General features: G+C 43.8%; 1 protein-coding gene across 2 annotated transcripts in view; it reads right to left on the bottom strand.

The window, feature by feature from the left end:
- The window catches only part of ppp3ca (protein phosphatase 3, catalytic subunit, alpha isozyme), an 81,716-nt gene that overhangs the window by 58,237 nt on the left and 4,119 nt on the right, over nucleotides 1–19,360 (bottom strand). For both annotated transcript variants that reach the window (XM_042311464.1, XM_042311465.1), the window contains exon 2: nucleotides 3,753–3,953. In XM_042311464.1, coding sequence (XP_042167398.1) covers nucleotides 3,753–3,953 — 201 coding nt within the window. The remainder of the gene's footprint in view (nucleotides 1–3,752; nucleotides 3,954–19,360) is intronic.

Raw genomic sequence — 19,360 nt, 5'->3', positions numbered from 1 at the left:
ATCTCTAATACCTTACTCCAGTCCTCCTCTCCCTCCATCTATAATACCTTACTCCAGTCCTCCTCTCCCTCCATCTATAATACCTTACTCCAGTCCTCCTCTCCCTCCATCCATCTATAATACCTTACTCCAGTCCTCCTCTCCCTCCATCTATAATACCTTACCATCTATAATACCTTACTCCAGTCCTTCTCTCCCTCCATCTCTAATACCTTACTCCAGTCCTCCTCTCCCTCCATCTCTAATACCTTACTCCAGTCCTCCTCCTCCCTCCATCTATAATACCTTACTCCAGTACTCCAGTCCTCCTCTCCCTCCATCTCTAATACCTTACTCCAGTCCTCCTCTCCCTCCATCTATAATACCTTACTCCAGTCCTCCTCCCTCCATCTCCATCTCCTCCTCTCCCTCCATCTATAATACCTTACTCCAGTCCTCCTCTCCCTCCATCTATAATACCTTACTCCAGTCCTCCTCTCTCTATAATACCTCTCCAGTCCTCCTCTCCCTCCATCTCTAATACCTTACTCCAGTCCTCCTCTCCCTCCCTCTCTCCCTCCATCTATAATACCTTACTCCAGTCCTCCTCTCTCCCTCCATCTATAATACCTTACTCCAGTCCTCCTCTCCCTCCATCTCTAATACCTTACTCCAGTCCTCCTCCATCTCTAATACCTTACTCCAGTCCTCCTCTCCCTCCATCTATAATACCTTACTCCAGTCCTTCCCTCCATCTCCTCCAGTCCTCCTCTCCCTCCATCTATAATACCTTACTCCAGTCCTCCTCTCCCTCCATCTATAATACCTTACTCCAGTCCTCCTCTCCCTCCATCTATAATACCTTACTCCAGTCCTCCACTCCTCCATCTATAATCCTCTCCAGTCATCCCTCCATCTCTACATCAGTCCAGTCCTCCTCTCCATCCTCTCAGTCCTCCTCTCCCTCCATCTAATACCTTACTCCAGTCCTCCTCTCCCTCCATCTATAATACCTTACTCCAGTCCCTCCTATAATACCTTACTCCATCTCTCTAATACCTTACTCCAGTCCTCTCCCTCCATCTATAATACCTTACTCCAGTCCTCCTCTCCCTCCATCTATAAACCTTACTCCAGTCCTCTAGCCACCATCTTAAACCTTAATCCTCCTCTCCTCCATCTCTAATACCTTACTCCAGTCCTCCATCGCATCATCCAGATATTCTAATACCTTGCTCCTGAGAGACTCCAGCCATCTTTGTACTTTACTATGTCCTCTCCTCCATTTCTAATACCTTATTCCAGCCATCCTGTCCCTGCATGGCCTCAGTATGGGAAGATTTTCAGACTTGGGGGAGGGGAGAAAAGGCTGATGTGCACAGAACAGAACAGAACCACCACTACCACCCCTCCCTGTTATTCCCTCCTCCATTATCTCTCTATCTTTTTCTCTCTACTACCATTCTGTTTTTCACTCGTTCACATTTCCCCCATACCCACTATTTCTCTGTTTCCCTCTATGTCATTCCCTTCTCTGTCACTCTCTAACAGCATTCTTCAATGTCTTCATTTCTGGAGGCAGTATTATGTAAGTTTGTCTGCATCTAGCATCCCATGACTACTGGGCTTAATGATAGAGGAACGACTAAATCCGATAACAACGAGGATGTGTATGTGATCCAGCATCAAGAGATGCGCGAGTGAGTGTGCTTTTTGCTGCGCTGTTGTGTGTTTTCAGGTTTATGTGTGTGCTTGCCTGTTTTTACAGTAAGTGCCTTTGTGTGAGGGTAGTTTGTGTTCACCTGTTGTGAGTTAGTCTGACCCCTTTGTTCATAATAGCTTGCTCAGATTAGTCAAAACTAGGATGAATTAAACCTTGAAAACATATATTATTAATGTCAAGACTGTATCAAATATGCAAGAAGCTATGTGCATGCTTAGTAGCTGTCATAGTAAATAGGTCTACCTCCTATCTGATTGGACGTAATGGCAAATATAATTACTCATTACTCATGCTTCCCAGTACCATCAGAAAGCAGTGTAGCTATACCATATGTCTATCTACAACCAACATGCTCGCACACGTAAACTCTCTCCCTTTCTCGCAACTGCATCTAAATGGCTTCTCACATTTAAAATATCCAAAAGGAGCATAACATTTTTGAAAGGGTATATCAGTCCATTTGGACAACCTGGCTGGTGCTACAGCAGGCAGGCAGGCAGGCAGGCAGGTAGCTGTGGCTGGGATGTGATCATGCTCTGTGGTGTGGATGAGTCAGGACTGAGGGGTTGTTCAACACTACTATCACTGTGTGCTAGATGGCTGTCAGCCCAGGGACAAAAGGGGCCACTGTGCTCAGTGTAGAGGCATACTGAACTGGTGGAATCCAGAGGGGTATTGTGTGACCTTGTCACAATAGTAAAAAAGTCAAATGGTGCTAGTGTAAACAAACAAGCAAATATAATTCCCACAGCTTAACAAACCTGCACTTGTCTTTTGTACTAGCACTGCCTTTACTGATAACTATACTCTTAGAAAGAAAGGTGCTATCTAGAACCTAAAAAGGTTCTTCGGCTGTCCCCATAGAGAGTAGGGCATACCTAACAATGTGTAGCATTTTATTATAAGCAAGCTAAAAGCCTGAAGAATCCCACACGAACTATATGCTGGACTGTTCAGCCATGTTAATTTAAAAAGGAAACACATCTACAGATGTAGGATCTTAATTTGAGCCAGTTTGCTACAGCAGGAAAATAATCCTGCAGCAACAGGAAATTTGAAATATTATGTGGATTATAATTAAAGGACATTTTTGTAGGGGTTGATACATAAAAAAAGGAAAAATCAACTATGAAATTTCAAAGTGGAAATTACAAACTTCAGAAGCCTTTTTAAACCTAAAATACACTAAAAGCATAAAATGTCCTGCATTTCAGGATTACAGTGCGATCAAATTAAGATCATACATCTGTACTCATATATATTGAGGTGAGTTATCCCAACATGATGGTGAGGTCATATGCAGGTGAGGTGACTATCTTTCACTACGGCTCATAGGATAAACTGCTGCATTGATTGGTTGAACAAGCCTCAATGGACTGTGTTCCTCATCACGTACTGTAGTGCCTGTCTATCCATGTCTGTCTGAGAGGCAGAACAACACTCAACATTGATCTGATTCTTGAAAAGATAAAGAGAGATGCAGAGCTTTTGATGTGCTGATGTGTTTAAGAAATGTATTATTCTTACATGACCATAATGCAGATGATACTGAAAGTGACAGCTACCTGCTATGGGATGCTGCATATACAGTCCTGCTTTGATGTCTCTACAGGTGCTTTGGAGTTTATTTTTGTATTTCTGGTATTGAATTCACTCCCAGTCTCTCTTGTCTCCCTGCTAGTATTTGCTTACAATCATACACCTTCATACACAGACATATATTTCTACACCAAACAAAAGTACATTCTCCCAGAGTTTACTCCAGAGCTCAGACTCTCAGACGAACCTGCTCATAAAAGAGTCCCTCAATCTGAAGCACTTTAAGCACACTGACCCACTTTCACAGTTACCTAGGCATAATACTCTATCTCACTCGCCACTGGTCAAAATAACCAGCATAAATCATACAGCTGTCAGAATGGGTATCTTCCACATTGTGATGCGACTTCCACCCTTCCTTCTCTCTGTTGAACCATTACGTGAACGCTGGGAATGTCAGTCAAAGTGTGTTTCACCAGAGTGTGAGTTAAAGGTGATCCCTCCTCCTAACCTGTGACTGGTGCTTCTATGTCCAGCATGGTTTTCTCCTGGCGCAGGATGGCGGCGCCCTCGTTGACGATGCGTAGTGCCACTGCCTCCTCCACGCGGCCCTCCTTGGTGAGGTGGGCTTTGAGCAGGTCCACCTTGGGCTTCCCCTCACAGTCAAACACCTCCTTCAACGTGAGGCGATGACTCAGGGGGAAGGGCACGGCTGTGGAGAGAACAGAGACAACACCCCTCAATGGAACAGAGAACACAGTGAAACTATGGAAAGCCATTCATTTTCAATGGAAGAGAAGGGAAGTGGGCGATGTGAGCATGGGTGACAGAGTGTGAACAGGGCGGGACCTAAGTTAGGGAAAGCTAAACTTCATATAAATACTAGGCGATTGTGCCACGATTGACCAATCGAAGCTCACTACACCTTCCAGCCCCTACTGGGCTGTTGATACCTAGCACTACTTAGCATGCTGTCGGCTTGCTAGCAACCAAATTATGGGCGGAGCTGTGTGGTGAGGAAAAATGCAAATGCTAGTTAAGAGCTGCGGCGTGTCGCTGTTCAACGGCCATGGTGCTGAACCGGTTTACCAGTCCCTTGTTTAAGTCTGTTCAGATCGTGTTGCTGTCCGCGGTGTTGAAGGTTTGTGAGGCGCGATAAGGACACAACAAGGCCTATATAGACTCTATCCTCCAATACTGTAGATAAAACTGCTCAACCCACTTTTTAATTACAGTGTTTGTATGCATAAAGCTAACCGTGCCCTTAGAGAACCCTAAAAGTGTCTTATAAATTGCACAAGGTGAAAAGTTCTGTCTCAGATTGCATGACTGTAAACAGAGTGCGTGAGGTCTACCGTCAGTCCTCCCAAAATGTGGCCTACTTTAATTATGGATGCTTCCAGAGTCTATTATCATTTATTCATTGCTGTAAATTGACAAAGTGACGTGTGGAATAAAAATGGACTCTTTTAATGCGAGGCTCAACAATCCATATTCTGAAATATGTATGAGCAGTTTAATGTCTGATCAACAGAGAGTAAAAAGCCCTTAACTTACCACCACTGTCCAAATGAGTAGTTACTGTATGTATTTCTAAACCCTAATATGAAGGAAATGATTGTATTGTATCCAAACATGGGATGCAGTGTCTTCTGATGCAAAGCTAATAATACTGTAATACCACAGGAAACGATACTTGAATTAGATAGCCACTGCCAAATAAGGCATCCTCTGAAACATCACATCAAACCCAAATTCATTGCTTTGGGAGCAACAAAGGTAATGTTCTGCACTGAAGCTGATCTGCGTGTGTCAGTGGTCGAAGACACTGTTTGTCTTTTGTGTTCTGCCTAATATAAAGTCATAAAGTAGCCACGCGTGCTGCTGCAGCAGCAGCCTTTCTCATTGCTGGACCTGAGGCCTTACTATGAACTCAGGTTTGCATTTCAATCAATCATAGGCAATTATGTTTAATTCAGATTGGGTACTAAAATAAATCTGACACCATTGTGCTCTTAAGTACAGTGCATTCATAAAGTATTCAGACCCCTTCACTTTTTCCACATTTTGTTACATAACAGCCTTATTATAAAATGGATTCAATAAAAAAAAAAATCCTCAGCAATCTTCACAAAGTACCCCATAATGACAAAGTGGAAACAGTTTTTTTAGAAATGTTTGCAAATTTATAAATAAAAAAACATTATTTACATAGGTATTCAGACCTTTTGCTATGAGACTCAAAATTGAGCTCAGGTGCATCCTGTTTCCATTGATCATCCTTAAGAAGTTTCTACAACTTGATTGTGTCACAGATCCCGTCGGTACTGATGCTCATTCTGTTCACCAGTTCCGGAGGTCTACGTCACCGGCTTTCTAGGCTTCACTGAACGGGAATCATTATCATCAACCCCAGACTGTCTTGTCTGATTACACACACCTGGTTCCCATTACCCCTGATTAGTATGTTATATATGCGCCCTCTGTTCCCTCTGTCTTTGTTGGTTATTGTTCCCATGTCCGTTGGTTGTGTGAGTACCTATGCGTAGTGCAGCTGTTATGCTGCGTGCTTTATACATTGTGTATTACGGGTATCATCCGGTGTCGGTCAACGAGGTTTACCCTCGCTCTTTTGTTTGGGTACAGCCCAGTGTTTTTGTATACCTGTTTGTTTTGGGTGTATTAAAAACCCCTATTGTGTATTCCTGCGCCTGTCTCCAAATTCTTTATACCAGCGTGACAGATTGGAGTCCACCTGTGGTAAATTCAATTGATTGGACATTATTTGGAAAGGCACCCTGCCGGTCTATATAAAGGTCCCACAGTTGACAGTGCATATCAGAGCAAAAACAAAGACATGAGGTCGATGGAATTGTCTGTAGAGCTCCAAGAGAGGATTGTGTCGAGGCACAGATCTGGGTAAGGGTGCCAAAACATTTCTGCAGCATTGATGGACCCCAAGAACACAGTGGCCTTCATCATTCTTAAATGCAAGAAATTTGGATCCACCAAGACTCTTTCTAGAGCTGGGCGACTGGCCAAACTGAGCAGTTGGGGGAGAAGGGCCTTGGTCAGGAAGATGACCAAGAACCCGATGGTCACTCTGACAGAGCTCCAGAGTTCCTCTGCGGAGATGGGAGAACCTTCCAGAAGGAAAGCCATCTCTGCAGCACTCCACCAAAGTGGCATTTATGGCAGAGTGCCCAAAGGCACTTAAAGGACTCAAAAAATGAGAAACAAGATTCTCTGATCTGATGAAGCCAAGTATCACGCGTGGAGGAAACCTGGCACCATCCCTATGGTGAAGCATGGTGGTGGCAGCATCATTCTATGGGAAAGTTTTTCAGTGGCAGGGACTGGGAGACTAGTCGGGTGTGAGGGAAAGATGATCGGAGCAAAGTACAGAGAGTTCCTTGATGAAAATCTGCTCCAGAGCGCTCAGGACCTCAGACTGGGGCGAAGGTTCACCTTCCAACAGGGCAATGACCCTAAGCACACATCCAAGACATCGCAGGAGTGGCTTCGGGACAAGTCTCTGAATGTCCTTGAGTGACCCAGCCAGAGCCCGGACTTGAACCCAATCTAACATCTCTGGAGAGACCTGAAAATAGCTGTGCAGCGACACTCCCAATCCAACCTGACAGCCCTTGAGAGGATTTGCAGAGAAGAATGGGAAAAACTCCCCAAATACAGATGTTCAAAGATTGTAGCCTCATACCCAAGAAGACTCAAGGCTGTAATCGCTGCCAAAGGTGCTTCAACAAAGTACTGAGTAAAGGGTCTGTAAAGTTATGTAAATGTATTATTTCCGTTTTTTTTCTTTTCTAAAAACAGTTCTTGGCTTTGTCATTAGAGGGTATTAGAGGGTATTGTGTGTAGAGTGATGAGGGATAAAAATAATTTATCCGTTTTAGAATAAGGCTGTAACGTAACAAAATGTGGCAAAAGTCAAGGATTCTGAATCCTTTCCGAAGGCACTCTATCTACCTCAATTACCTCGTACCCATGCTCTTCAACTCTGGTACCGTGTGTGTGTGTGTGTGTGTGTGTGTGTGTGTGTGTGTGTGTGTGTGTGTGTGTGTGTGTGTGTATATATATATATATATATACTGTATGTCTCAGAGACCTGTTAGAATAAACAGCAGCAAACATCAGGCAGGTCCTTTATGACCTACAGCACAATATACCTGTGAACTCCTAGTTATATATAGCTGAGGACCTTGATCAGTATTGGGGAATCTACTTTTATATTATAGTCACAATAAAATAACAATAATGAGGCTATACAGGAGATACCAGTACAGAGTCAATGTAAGGGGGTACAGATTAGTTGAGGTAATTTGTACATGTAGGTAGGGGTAAAGTGACTATGCATAGATAATAAACAGCGAGTAGCAGCCATGTAAAGACAAGGGGGGTCAATGTAAATAGCCCGGGTAGACTTGGTGCTCTGGTACCGCTTGATGTTCGGTAGCAGAGAGAACAGTCTATGACTTGGGTGACTGGAGTCTTTGACAATTTTTTGGGCCTTCCTCTGACACCGTCTAGTATATAGGTCCTGGATAGCAGGAAACTTGGCCCCAGTGATGTACTGGACTGCACGCACTACACTCTGTCATTGCTTACGGTCGGATGCCGAGCATTTGCCATACCAGGCGGTGATGCAACCTGTCAGGATGCTCTCGATGGTGCAGCTGTAGAACTTTTTGAGGATCTGGGGACCCATGCCAAATCTTTTCAGTCTCCTGAGGGGGTAAAGGCATTGTCAACCTTCAGAGGGTGAATCGGTAAGACAAAAGATTTGAGCGCCTTTTGAACGGTGTATGGCAGAGGGTCAACAAATAGCAGGCCAAACTATCCCTCTCAGCACTGCCTGGACTGCGCAAAAATGCAAATGCTTTCCGTTTGAGTTATATTAGGTTTTATTTTCATCGTTTGGGGTCAAGAACTGAAACACAGTTCCCGTATGTCCCGTGTGTATCAAGAAAGGTCCACCACCAAAAGGACATCCAGCCAACTTGATACAACTGTGGGAAGCATTGAAGTCAACATGGGCCAGCATCCCTGTGGAACGCTTTTGACTCCTTGTTGAATCCATGAGGTTGTTCTGAGGGCAAAAGGGGGTGGAACTCAATATGAGGAAGGTGTTCTAAATGTTTTGTACACTCAGTATACAGTGCATATACAAAAGTATGTGGCCACCCCTTCAAATTTGTGGATTCAGCTATTTAAGCCATACCCGTTGCTGACAGGTGTATAAAATTGAGCACACAGCCATGCAATCTCCATAGACAAATATTGGCAATAAAATGGCCTTACTGAAGAGCTCAGTGACTTTCAACGTGGCAACGTCATAGGATGTCACCATTCCAACAAGTAAGTTCGTCAAACTTCTGTCCTGCTAGAGTGCTGTTACTGTGGAAACATCTAGGAGCAACAACGGCTCAGCCGCGAAGTGATCGCCCACACAAGCTCACAGAATGGGACTGCCGAGTGCTGAAGCACGTAGCGAGTAAAAATCGTCTGTCCTTGGTTGCAACTCTCCCTACCGAGTCCCAAACTGCCTCTGGAAGCAACGTCAGCACCAGAACTGTTTGTCAGGAGTTTCATGAAATGGGTTTCCATGGCCGAGCAGCCGCACACAAGCCTAAGATCAGCATGTGCAATGCCAAGCATTGGCTGGAGTGGTGTAAAGCTCGCCGCCATTGGACTCTTGAGCAGTGGAATATTCTCTGGAGTGATGAATAACGCTTCACCATCTGGCAGTCTAATGGACGAATCAGGGTTTGGCGGAAGCCAGGAGAAGGCTACCTGCCCGAATGCATAGTGCCAACTTTAAAGTTTGGTTAAAGAGGAATGATGGTCTGGAACTGTTTTTCATGGTTCGGGCTATGCCTCTTAGTTCCAGTGAAGGGAAATCTTAACGCTACAGCATGCAATGACATTCTAGACAATTCTGTCGAGATTGGTGTGGAAGAACTTGACTGACCTGCACAGAGCCCTGACCTCAACCCCATCAAACACCTTTGGGATGAATTGAAACACAGACTGCGAGCCAGGCCTAATTGTCCAACATCAGAGCCCGACCTCATTAATGACTTGGAAGCAAGTCCTCACAGCAATGTTCCAACATCTAGTGGAAAGCCTTCCTAGAAGAGTGGAGGCTGTTACAGCAGCAAATAGAGGACCTACTCCATATTACTGCCCATGATTTTGGAATTAAATGTTCGACAAACGGGTGTCCACATACTTTTGGTCTTGTAGTGTCTATATAGCACTATGGCCAAGTTTTTCGGCTAGTGATTTGTGTTGCTCTGTGCATGTGGCTATGGGGAGCTGCTGAGCACTTGGGGAATGGAATGGAACAGAGAGAGGAGAGAGATCTGTGACTTGAGGCTCAACGTGATCAACATGCTGCTAAATAATGGATGTTTGACTAGAGGGGGAAAAAGAGAAATCTCATGTTGCTTCTGCTGGGATAATGAGCCAGGCCTGGCATGGAATTTTGGGGTAAAGACATCCCAGTCAAGTGTGTGTGTGTGTGTGTGTGTGTGTGTGTGTGTGTGTGTGTGTGTGTGTGTGTGTGTGTGTGTGTGTGTGTGTGTGTGTGTGTGTGTGTGTGTGTGTGTGTGTGTGTGTGTGTGTGTGAGAAAGTAGGTTTGTTCGTGTGTGTGCCTACAGGGCCTTCAGAAACTATTCATACCCCTTGACTTATTCCACATTGTTGTGATACAGCCTGAATTGAATAAATGTTTTTTTTCTCAACCATCTACACACAATACCCCATAATGACTACGTGAAAACATGTTTTTAGAAATTGGAAATTAAAATGAAATACAAAAATAACTCATTTACATAAGTATTCACATTCCTGAGTCAATACATGTTAGAATCACCTTTGGCAGTGTTTACAGATGTGAGTATTTCTGGGTAAGTCGTTAAGAGCTTTGCACACCTGGATTGTGCAATATTTGCCCATTATTATTATTTTAATTCTTCAAGCTCTGTCAAGTTGGTTGTTGATCATTGCTAGACAACCATTTTCAAGTCTTGCCATAGATTTTCAATAAGATTTAAGTCAAAATTATAACTAGGCCACCCAGGAACATTCACTGTCTTCTTGGTAAGCAACTCCAGTGTATATTTGGTCTTGTGTTTTAGATTATTGTCCTGCTGGAAGGTAAATTAATCTCCCAGTGTCTGGTGGAAAGCAGACTGAACCAGGTTTTCCTCTAGGATTTTGCCTGCGCTAAACTCCATTACGTTTATTTTTTATCCTGAAAAACTCCCCAGTCCTTAACGATTACAAGCATACCCATAACATGATGCAACCACCACTAGGCTTGAAAATATAGAGAGTGGTACTCAGTAATGTGTTTTATTGGACTTTCCCCAAACATTTATTCAGGACAAAAAGTGAATTTCTTTGCCACATTTTTGCAGTTTTACTTTCGTCCCTTGTTGCAAACAGGATGCATGTTTTGGAATATTTGTATTCTTTACAGGCTTAATTCTTCCATTCTGTCAATTAGATGAATAATATGGAGTAAATACAACACATCCCCAGTTCTCCTATCACAGCCATTACACTATGTAACCGTTTTAAGGTCACCCTTGGCCTCATGGTGAAATCCCTAAGCGGTTTCCTTCCTCTCCGGCAACTATATTAGGAAGAACGCTTAAATATTGGTAGTGACTGGGTGTATAGATACACCATCCAAAGTGTAATTAATAACTTTACCATGCTCGAAGTGATATTCAATGTCTTTTTTATTTTTTTTACCCATCTACCAATCGGTGCCCTTATTTGTGAGGCATTGAAAAACCTCCCTGGTCTTTGTGGTCTTCCCTGCTTGACTGAGGGATCTTACAGATAATTCTATGTGTGGGTACAAAGACGAGGTGGTCATTCAAAAATAATGTTAAACCCTATTATTGCACAAAGAGTGAGTCCACACAACTTACTATATGACTTGTTAAGCACATTTTCACTCCTAAACTTAATTAGGCTTTCTATAAACAAATGGGTTGAATACTTATTGACTCAAGTCATTCCAGATTTTTTTGGAAAAAAAAGATCTAAAAACAGAATTCCACTTTGACATTATGGGGTATTGTGTGTAGGCTAGTGACAAAAAAAAGCGATTTAATCCATTTTAAATTCAGGCTGTAACACAACAAAATGTGGAACAAGTCAAGGGGTGTGAAAACTTTCTGAAGGCACTGTATGTCACACCCTGATCTGTTTCACCTGTTCTTATCTCCACCACCTCCAGGTGTCGCTTATTATCCCCGGTGTATTTATCCCTGTGTTTCCTGTCTCTCTGTGTCAGTTCGTCTTGTATGTTCAGTCAAGTCAACGAGTGTATTTTTTCCGTACTCCTTTTGCTATTCTCCTTTTTCTAGTCCTCCCGGTTTTTACCCTGTTTCTGTACCCGCCTGCCTGACCATTCTGCCTGCATTGACCATGAGCCCGTCTGCCACTCTACGTCCTGGACTTTGATCTGGTTTTGACCTTTAACCTGTCCACGACCATTCTCTTGTCTACCCCTTTGGATTATTAAACATTGTAAGACTCCAACCATCTGCCTCCTGTGTCTGCATGTGGGTCTCGCCTTGTGCCTTAATACTGTATGTGTTTTGGGCTTCTGTATTTGACTGAACAGTAAATGTTAATCTGATTGTTTCTGAGCTGACATAGACTGTAGGTATGTATGCCTGACTGTATTGTGTTTCCGCATATAGGCATATCTGCAAGTTTGTGCAACTACTTGGAGCCGAATAAATGTGCTTGTGTCAGGACACGCTGTACATTCTAGTGAATTTGGAGGTTCCAGTGTTCCCCCTCGACACTATGAAGCAGATCACGTTCTCATCGTTAGCAGAAACGGGGAGAGGCAGATCTCTTTGATCAAGAGAACGTGTCACAATCTCAGTGGTCTGTCTGATGCGTCTGTGACTCAGTCTGACCAACAGACGTCACTGAACAGCAATTCTAATGGACCTAAAGAGCCAGAATGATAGAACTGTAATAGTAGAGACCAAATAAAGAGACTAGAGATACTGATACTGCATGTTCTGTATAATATTATACGTGTGTTTGAGTATGTGAGTGTGCATCATTGACTTGTGTATGTATTAACTCAATAGACCGTACTGTCCTTCTGATACTCTCCAACTTCTAAAAGATACTGGAGGTTAATTAGAGACGGGGAGAAACAGAGGGCAAGAGGGAGAGAGGTGAGAACGGAGAGCAAGAGAAAGAGAAAGACACCTTTGAAGAAACCGAGAAAAATAGGGAGAATTTAGACAGAGAGAAATGGAAAGGGGATGCCTAGTCAGTTGTACAACTGAATGCCTACGACTGAAATGTGTCTTCCGCATTTAACCCAACTCCTCTGAATCACATGGAAGGCAGTAATGAGGAAGAGAACACGAGGCCTGGTGAAAACACATTAGTACATTGAGAGTTAAAGAGAGAAAGCCAGAGGCAGAAAGAGAGAGAGACACAGACAGACAGATGAACAGACAGAGAGACAGAGGACAGAAAGAGAAAGAGAGAGGGGTGAGATGTGAGACAGCTCACTTCGACTGGGAGCCCAGGCTGAGTTGAACTGTGGTGCATGTTGCCGGGCAACAGCAGCTGACTATTGGAGTGGAGCCAGTGCTGTATACTGTGATTTGCATGGGAGGCTCACATAGATGCAGATCTATATAGTCCTTATTTTTCTCCTTATCTGAAGCACACGTTACCCCAAAAAATGCTCTAGGCCACTGGTTCTCAACTGGTTTTGCATTGGGACACAAATTCAACCAGGTTGTCTCAGTTGCGATCTGGAAAACTATTTTTAATACTGCATTGATAGTAAATATACCAATTATATGACAAGGGAACAGTCCCACCTTTTTCATTATAGTAATTCCATTTTGCCCATATTCTTGATGAAGAATGTTAAGCTCACTGGTTTGAGACCACAAAATCAACCAAATACAGTAAATATCGCTGCTAATAACTCTATATTGGAAATACTGTGATTGAACTATTTTTGTTCTGAGGTTAAATTATAAGAAATATAGGTTCATTATCATTTCTACACACCTACCTGGTGTGTCTTCACTATTATTCTAAAATGTAGAACATAGTAAAAATAAAGAAAAACCCTGGAATGAGTAGGTGTGTCCAAACTTTTGACTGGTACTGTATATAATAAAACATTTTACTCAGACACTCGCGACTCATTCAAAACCTCCTGCGACCCAAATTTAGGTTGCGACCCACCTGCCAAGAACAGCGATTCTCAACTGAAAGGGAAGGAAGCTTATATTTGACATTACAATAAATTGAAAAAGGATTTCAACAAATCAAATCAAATCAAATGTATTTACATAGCCCTTCTTACATCAGCTGATATCTCAAAGTGCTGTACAGAAACCCAGCCTAAAACCCCAAACAGCAAGCAATGCAGGTGTAGAAGCTCAGTGGCTAGGAAAAACTCCCTAGAAAGGCCAAAACCTAGGAAGAAACCTAGAGAGGAACCAGGCTATGAGGGGTGGTCAGTCTTCTTCTGGCTGTGCCGGGTGGAGATTATAACAGAACGATCTAGAAGAAAAAGAAACGCACACCTATTAAGACGAGGTGCTGGCTAGCGGAATAGAAACTTGAAAATAAAAGAGAGCCGCACACTCTAGGAGCTCAGATGCAAAAATGTAATACCAACGTTTCGACAGTCAAGCTGTCTTCATCAGGGTATAACAGAACATGGCCAAGATGTTCAAATGTTCATAAATGACCAGCATGGTCAAATAATAATAATCACAGTAGTTGTAGAGGGTGCAACAGGTCAGCACCTCAGGAGTAAATGTCAGTTGGCTTTTCATAGCCGATCATTGAGAGTATCTCTACCGCTCCTGCTGTCTGGACACTGGAGACCAACAAAACAAATATAGCTTTTGACCCATTCTGTTATTCCAACATCTTATCATCATTGTGTAGCCTACACTAATTAACGTTACCACCAGATAGACTTCTAAGAAACAACCTTCAGTAATTCATGGTAATATATGCATTTTCCTTTGTTACAGCAGAAGGATGTTCCTTGTACCTAAATCATCCCCATACTACAACACACCAGAATACACCACTAGCTACTTTTCTCTCGATGCTGTAGACTGACGGAGAAATGTCTACCAGAGCGAGAGGACTGTAGGTTGAACACTTCCAGGTTTCAACTATAACTTATAGAACACATGGCAGCAGTGACACTGGAGTACATTAATACTCTCCATCCAGCCCTGACATCCAGTCAAATATTTTTACATGTACAGCACACTACGCCCCCACTAGATGCACCTGTCTGTCTGTCTGTCTGTCTGGTCTGGTCTGTCTGTCTGTCTGTCTGTCTGTCTGTCTGTCTGTCTGTCTGTCTGTCTGTCTGTCTGTCTGTCTGTCTGTCTGTCTGTCTGTCTGTCTGTCTGTCTGTCTGTCAGGTCTGTCTGTCTGTCAGGTCTGTCAGGTCTGTCAGGTGTGTCAGGTCTGTCTGTCTCTCAGGTCTGGCTGTCTGTGTGTCTGTCAGGTCTGTCTGTCTGTCAGGTCTGTCTGTCTGTCTGTCAGGTCTGTCAGGTGTGTCAGGTCTGTCTGTCTGTCTCTCAGGTCTGGCTGTCTGTGCGTCTGTCAGGTCTCTGGCCCAGTGTTAGCTAGCTGCACCTCTATCTTGTCTCAGTCCTGCCTCTACCACACCTGCTGACCCCTCTGTCTGAGCCTGTAACATCTTCATTACCACCCAATAATGTAGCAGGGAGGGATGTTGGTCCAGGACTATGGCTCTTGTGGTTTATGTCATCCTAACTTTGTAATGTGCATAATAACTAGGAGTAGAATTCAAAACCTTAATGGACTCTGCACACAATTGAGGGAAAGAACCATATGTCTAATACTCCAAGTTGCTGAATCACACTACTTGGCTACAGATGCCCTAAGCCATATGCAGTGCTGCCAGCATTTATTTACTGAACAGACACACATCGGAGATAATATAAATACCTTGGCAAACAATGTTGCATATTCATTTGGGTGACAAGATGTTTTGCTGTGGTACCATCTCCAGAGCACTGTGAATAACTCTGACCTTTAACTGTCCAGACAATACCAATTTTGATGTTCCATCTATTTTGTTCAGTCTGTTAGTATTGTCCTGATTAACTGGTTCCTTCATTTAATTGGGATAGTGTAGCTGTTGGGCTAACTGAAGGGTTTGTTATCATAGCACTCAACAGGCTGAGATGCACATGTTTCAAATGGCTAAATGTGTGTGTTCACCGATTGGACCTACACTGACCCCATTTCTTTCCTGTGCAAAGCATCAAATGCGCAGGGCCCCTAAAGTGAGTGCATCCTTCCTGCCTGCTTGCATAGTCTGCCTGGCCGAATGGCAGCTTGCAGCCTTCAGATCAGCCCATGCATGAAACTGCAATATGCTAGAGACTGGGAGGAGAAGGAGCCAATGAGGAAGCAGGGATCTGAACAGAGAAGCCAGGACAGGCCAGGCACTAGGCAGTGTGTGTTGACCAGTCTACATTACTGATGATGGCCCACAACCATAACAGGTCACATGCACATGGCTCTTAAATTATGCGTAGAGCATTCATTTGAATATTCACAAAATGACAGAACAGAACTCATTATTCGGGGTGGGGGGTGGGGGAGGGTAGTATGAGGGTAGGGGCTGAGGTTGTTTGTAGGGTGGTGGGGGAAGGTAGTATGAGGGTAGGGGCTGAGGCTGTTTGTGTTGGGGGAAGGTAGGATGAGGGTAGGGCTGAGGCTGTGTGTTGGGGGGTGCGGGGGTAGGATGAGGGTAGGGGCTGAGGCTGTGTGTAGGGTGGGGGCAGATAGTATAAGGGGAGGGGGGGAGGTTGTTTAGGCTGGGGGGATAAAAAAATAAAATGACAAAATACAAAAAATGGTGTTTGTATGAAAGTGTGTAGATTTATGTGAATGCACTCCTTGGTGTCCCCACCCCTCTCCCCCCACACAGTCGTGAGCTATAATTTTAATCAATCTTTTTTTTAAACACAACAAACTCATGTCGGGAAAAGAAAAAAGGTGAAACTAATCTACGCTTGTTCTGATGAAAACCTTAGGGTATTTCACCTCGGGGGATGCCTTGCTTGACCACTCCTTGCTCCTGCCCTGCCTCTTCCACCAATCCATTTGTTTTTTATGGACAGAAAAGAGCAGAAGCTCTGAGCTGTCCGATCATGTCCATTGTCTACTACCTGGGGGGCATGAGGGTAGGAAATAAGGCCGTGTGTGGGGGGTATGAGTATGAGGGTGGAGGGTGAGGCAGTGTGCATGTGGGGGGCTGTGTAGTATGAGGGTAGAGGGAGAGGCTGTGTGTATGTGGGGGAGGTAGAATGAGGGTAGAGGGTGAGGCTGTGTGTGTGGGGGAAGGTAGTATGAGGGTAGAGGGTGAGGCTGTGTGTGTGTGGGGGGGGTAGTATGATGGTTGCTTTCTCTTTAATACATCTCTTATTTTCCTTTTCTCTGTCTCCATTTCCTTTATCTCCTTCCTTCTCCCTTCTAAGCTATATCCTCCTTCTTTCTCCCTCCTTTCCTATATCCTCCTTCCTTCTCCCTCCTTTCCTATATCCTCTTTCCTTCTCCCTCCTTTCCTATATCAGTGCTCTTCCAATCGTTCCTCTTTTCTTCCCTTCTGTCTCTATCCCTCCCTTCAGTTCCTCTGCCTCTCCATCTCTCTGTCTCCCTCCTCCTCTACACCCTCTCATCACTAGACCTCAGGGAAGTTTCATTATGTAAGTGGCCTGTGTGCAGTAAAACACTGCTGAAAAACCAATGCTTAAATAATTCACCCACACTGCTAAATAAAGCCTGTACATATCATGCATGCAGATACCCTGAACCCAGCTTGCCCCCTCTCTTCCTCTGAAGGCTATCACACCATCAAGATCCACCACGTCTACTCACACACATCTTAGGGAGGTGGGCTCTACGATCTCTGGCCAATGAGACAGAGTGGTGAAGAAGGCGCAACGGCACCTCTTCAACCTCAGGAGGCTAAAGAAATTTGGCTTAACACCTAAAACCCTCACAAACTTTTACAGATGTACAATCGAGAGCATCCTGTCGGGCTGTGTCACAGCCTGGTACGGCAACTGCACCGCCCACAACCGCAAAGCTCTCCAGAGGGTGGTGCGGTCTGCCGAACACATTACCGGGGGCAAACCTCCCGCTGTCCTGGACACCTACAGCACCCGGTGCCATAGGAAGGCCAAAAATATCAGAGGACATCAACCACTGCCTGGTCACCCCGCTATCATCCAGAAGGCGAGGTCAGTACAGATGCATCAAAGCTGGGACCGAGAGACTGAAAAACAGCTTCTATCTCAAGGTCATCTGACTGCTAAACAGTGATCACTAACACATCAGAGGCGGCTGCCTATAGACATAGATGAGGAATCACTGGTCACTTTTAGAAATGGATCTCTAGCCACTTTAATAATGTTCCGTATCTAGCATTTACTCATCTCATATGTATAAACTGCACTCCACACTATTCTACGGTATCTTAGTCACTTTTAAATTGTGTTTACATATTGCATCACCCATTTCATATGTATATACTTTATTCTATACTATGCCACGGTGTCTTAGTCCAATGTCACTCTGACATACATGTATATATATATATATATATATATATATATATATATATATATATATATATAATTCATTCCTTACTTAGATGTATGTGTATTTTGGGTATATGTTATGAAACTGTTAGATATTAATTGTTAGATATTACTACACTGTCGGAGCTAGAAGCACAAGCATTTCGCTACACCCGCAATAACATCTGCTAAACACATGTATGTGACCAATAAATTTGATTTTGATTTGATCTCAGGGGGTGGACTCTACGGTGTCTGGCCAATGAGCCACTGTGTAACTTATTTTCAAAAATAAACACACAATAAAAACAGACCTACACACCTCCGATCCCAAACATATCCAAACACACACCCTCTAATATAGTTACACACAATGAATATAGGACCCGTCAACAAACATATCTACAGCAACACTTCTACAGCAAAATATAAACAAAGAGTGACACCTTTCCGTCAACAGACACCTATCCACTACTTTCACAACCAGTGAGAACACAACCACACAATGAGGCTGCATTTCACAGTGAATGTCAGAAATCTAATTGTGGCTGTCGAGAAATGGATCAGAAACGGCTGAATGTTTACTGTAAATATGGAGGTACAAAGGATGGTCACCATTCCAGCATTATCTCTCTCCAGCATTATCTTTGGGAGACAAAAACAGAGCTCTATTTCATATTCATATTTCAGAAGAGAGATTCGCCGTGTGCTGACTGACTGACTCTCTAAATCCACCAGTGCCTTTACTGATCGGTTAGCCCTTTCCATGATTGTCTCGGTTTTGTTCTGAAAATAAATCTGGTATTGTGAGGGTCCCCTCTGTCAGACAAAAGGCATTTGATCCACAGGATCCACAGTGATTCACCAAGCCCCACCAGAACTAACACAGATAATGTCCTAGAATCACTCTAAGAGAAAGTAGGCCTCTTGGAGCCTGTTCACATTCCCCAGAGAGGCCCAGACATGGGACCAGGCCAAGTGGCTGACACTGTCTCCTCCAATAACCAGTCCCTTGCCTGCATGGTCACAACAACCCTACTCCTAGACATCACTAACATCAGCATTCCTCTACCAAGACTCCAAATCACATGATCCCACCTTCCAACACAGAGTAGCTACAGTGGTCCAGCTGTGTGCCGGAGAGGAACAGCCCCTAGGACAGCTTTTTCAAAGAACCATCTTCCCCCTCCGTTCCATTTCCTGTGTGGGCCAATCAGTGAGGTCAAGACACACTACAATTCTGAGACCATACTTGTCTTGGAATTGTACACTCTTGGAAAAAAATGTGCTATCTAGAACCTAAAAGGGTTCTTCGACTGTCTCCCGATAGGAGAACCCTTTGAAGAACCTTTTTTGGTTAAAGATAGAACCCTTTTGGGTTCCAGGTAGAACCCTTTCCACAGAGGGTTCTACCTGGAGTCAAAAGGGGTTCTA

Source organism: Oncorhynchus tshawytscha, linkage group LG33 (genome assembly GCF_018296145.1).
Source record: "Oncorhynchus tshawytscha isolate Ot180627B linkage group LG33, Otsh_v2.0, whole genome shotgun sequence".
Classification (NCBI taxonomy): domain Eukaryota; kingdom Metazoa; phylum Chordata; class Actinopteri; order Salmoniformes; family Salmonidae; genus Oncorhynchus; species Oncorhynchus tshawytscha.
The sequence above is the reverse complement of the archived record's forward strand: the minus strand, read 5'-3'. Positions and strand labels throughout refer to the sequence as shown.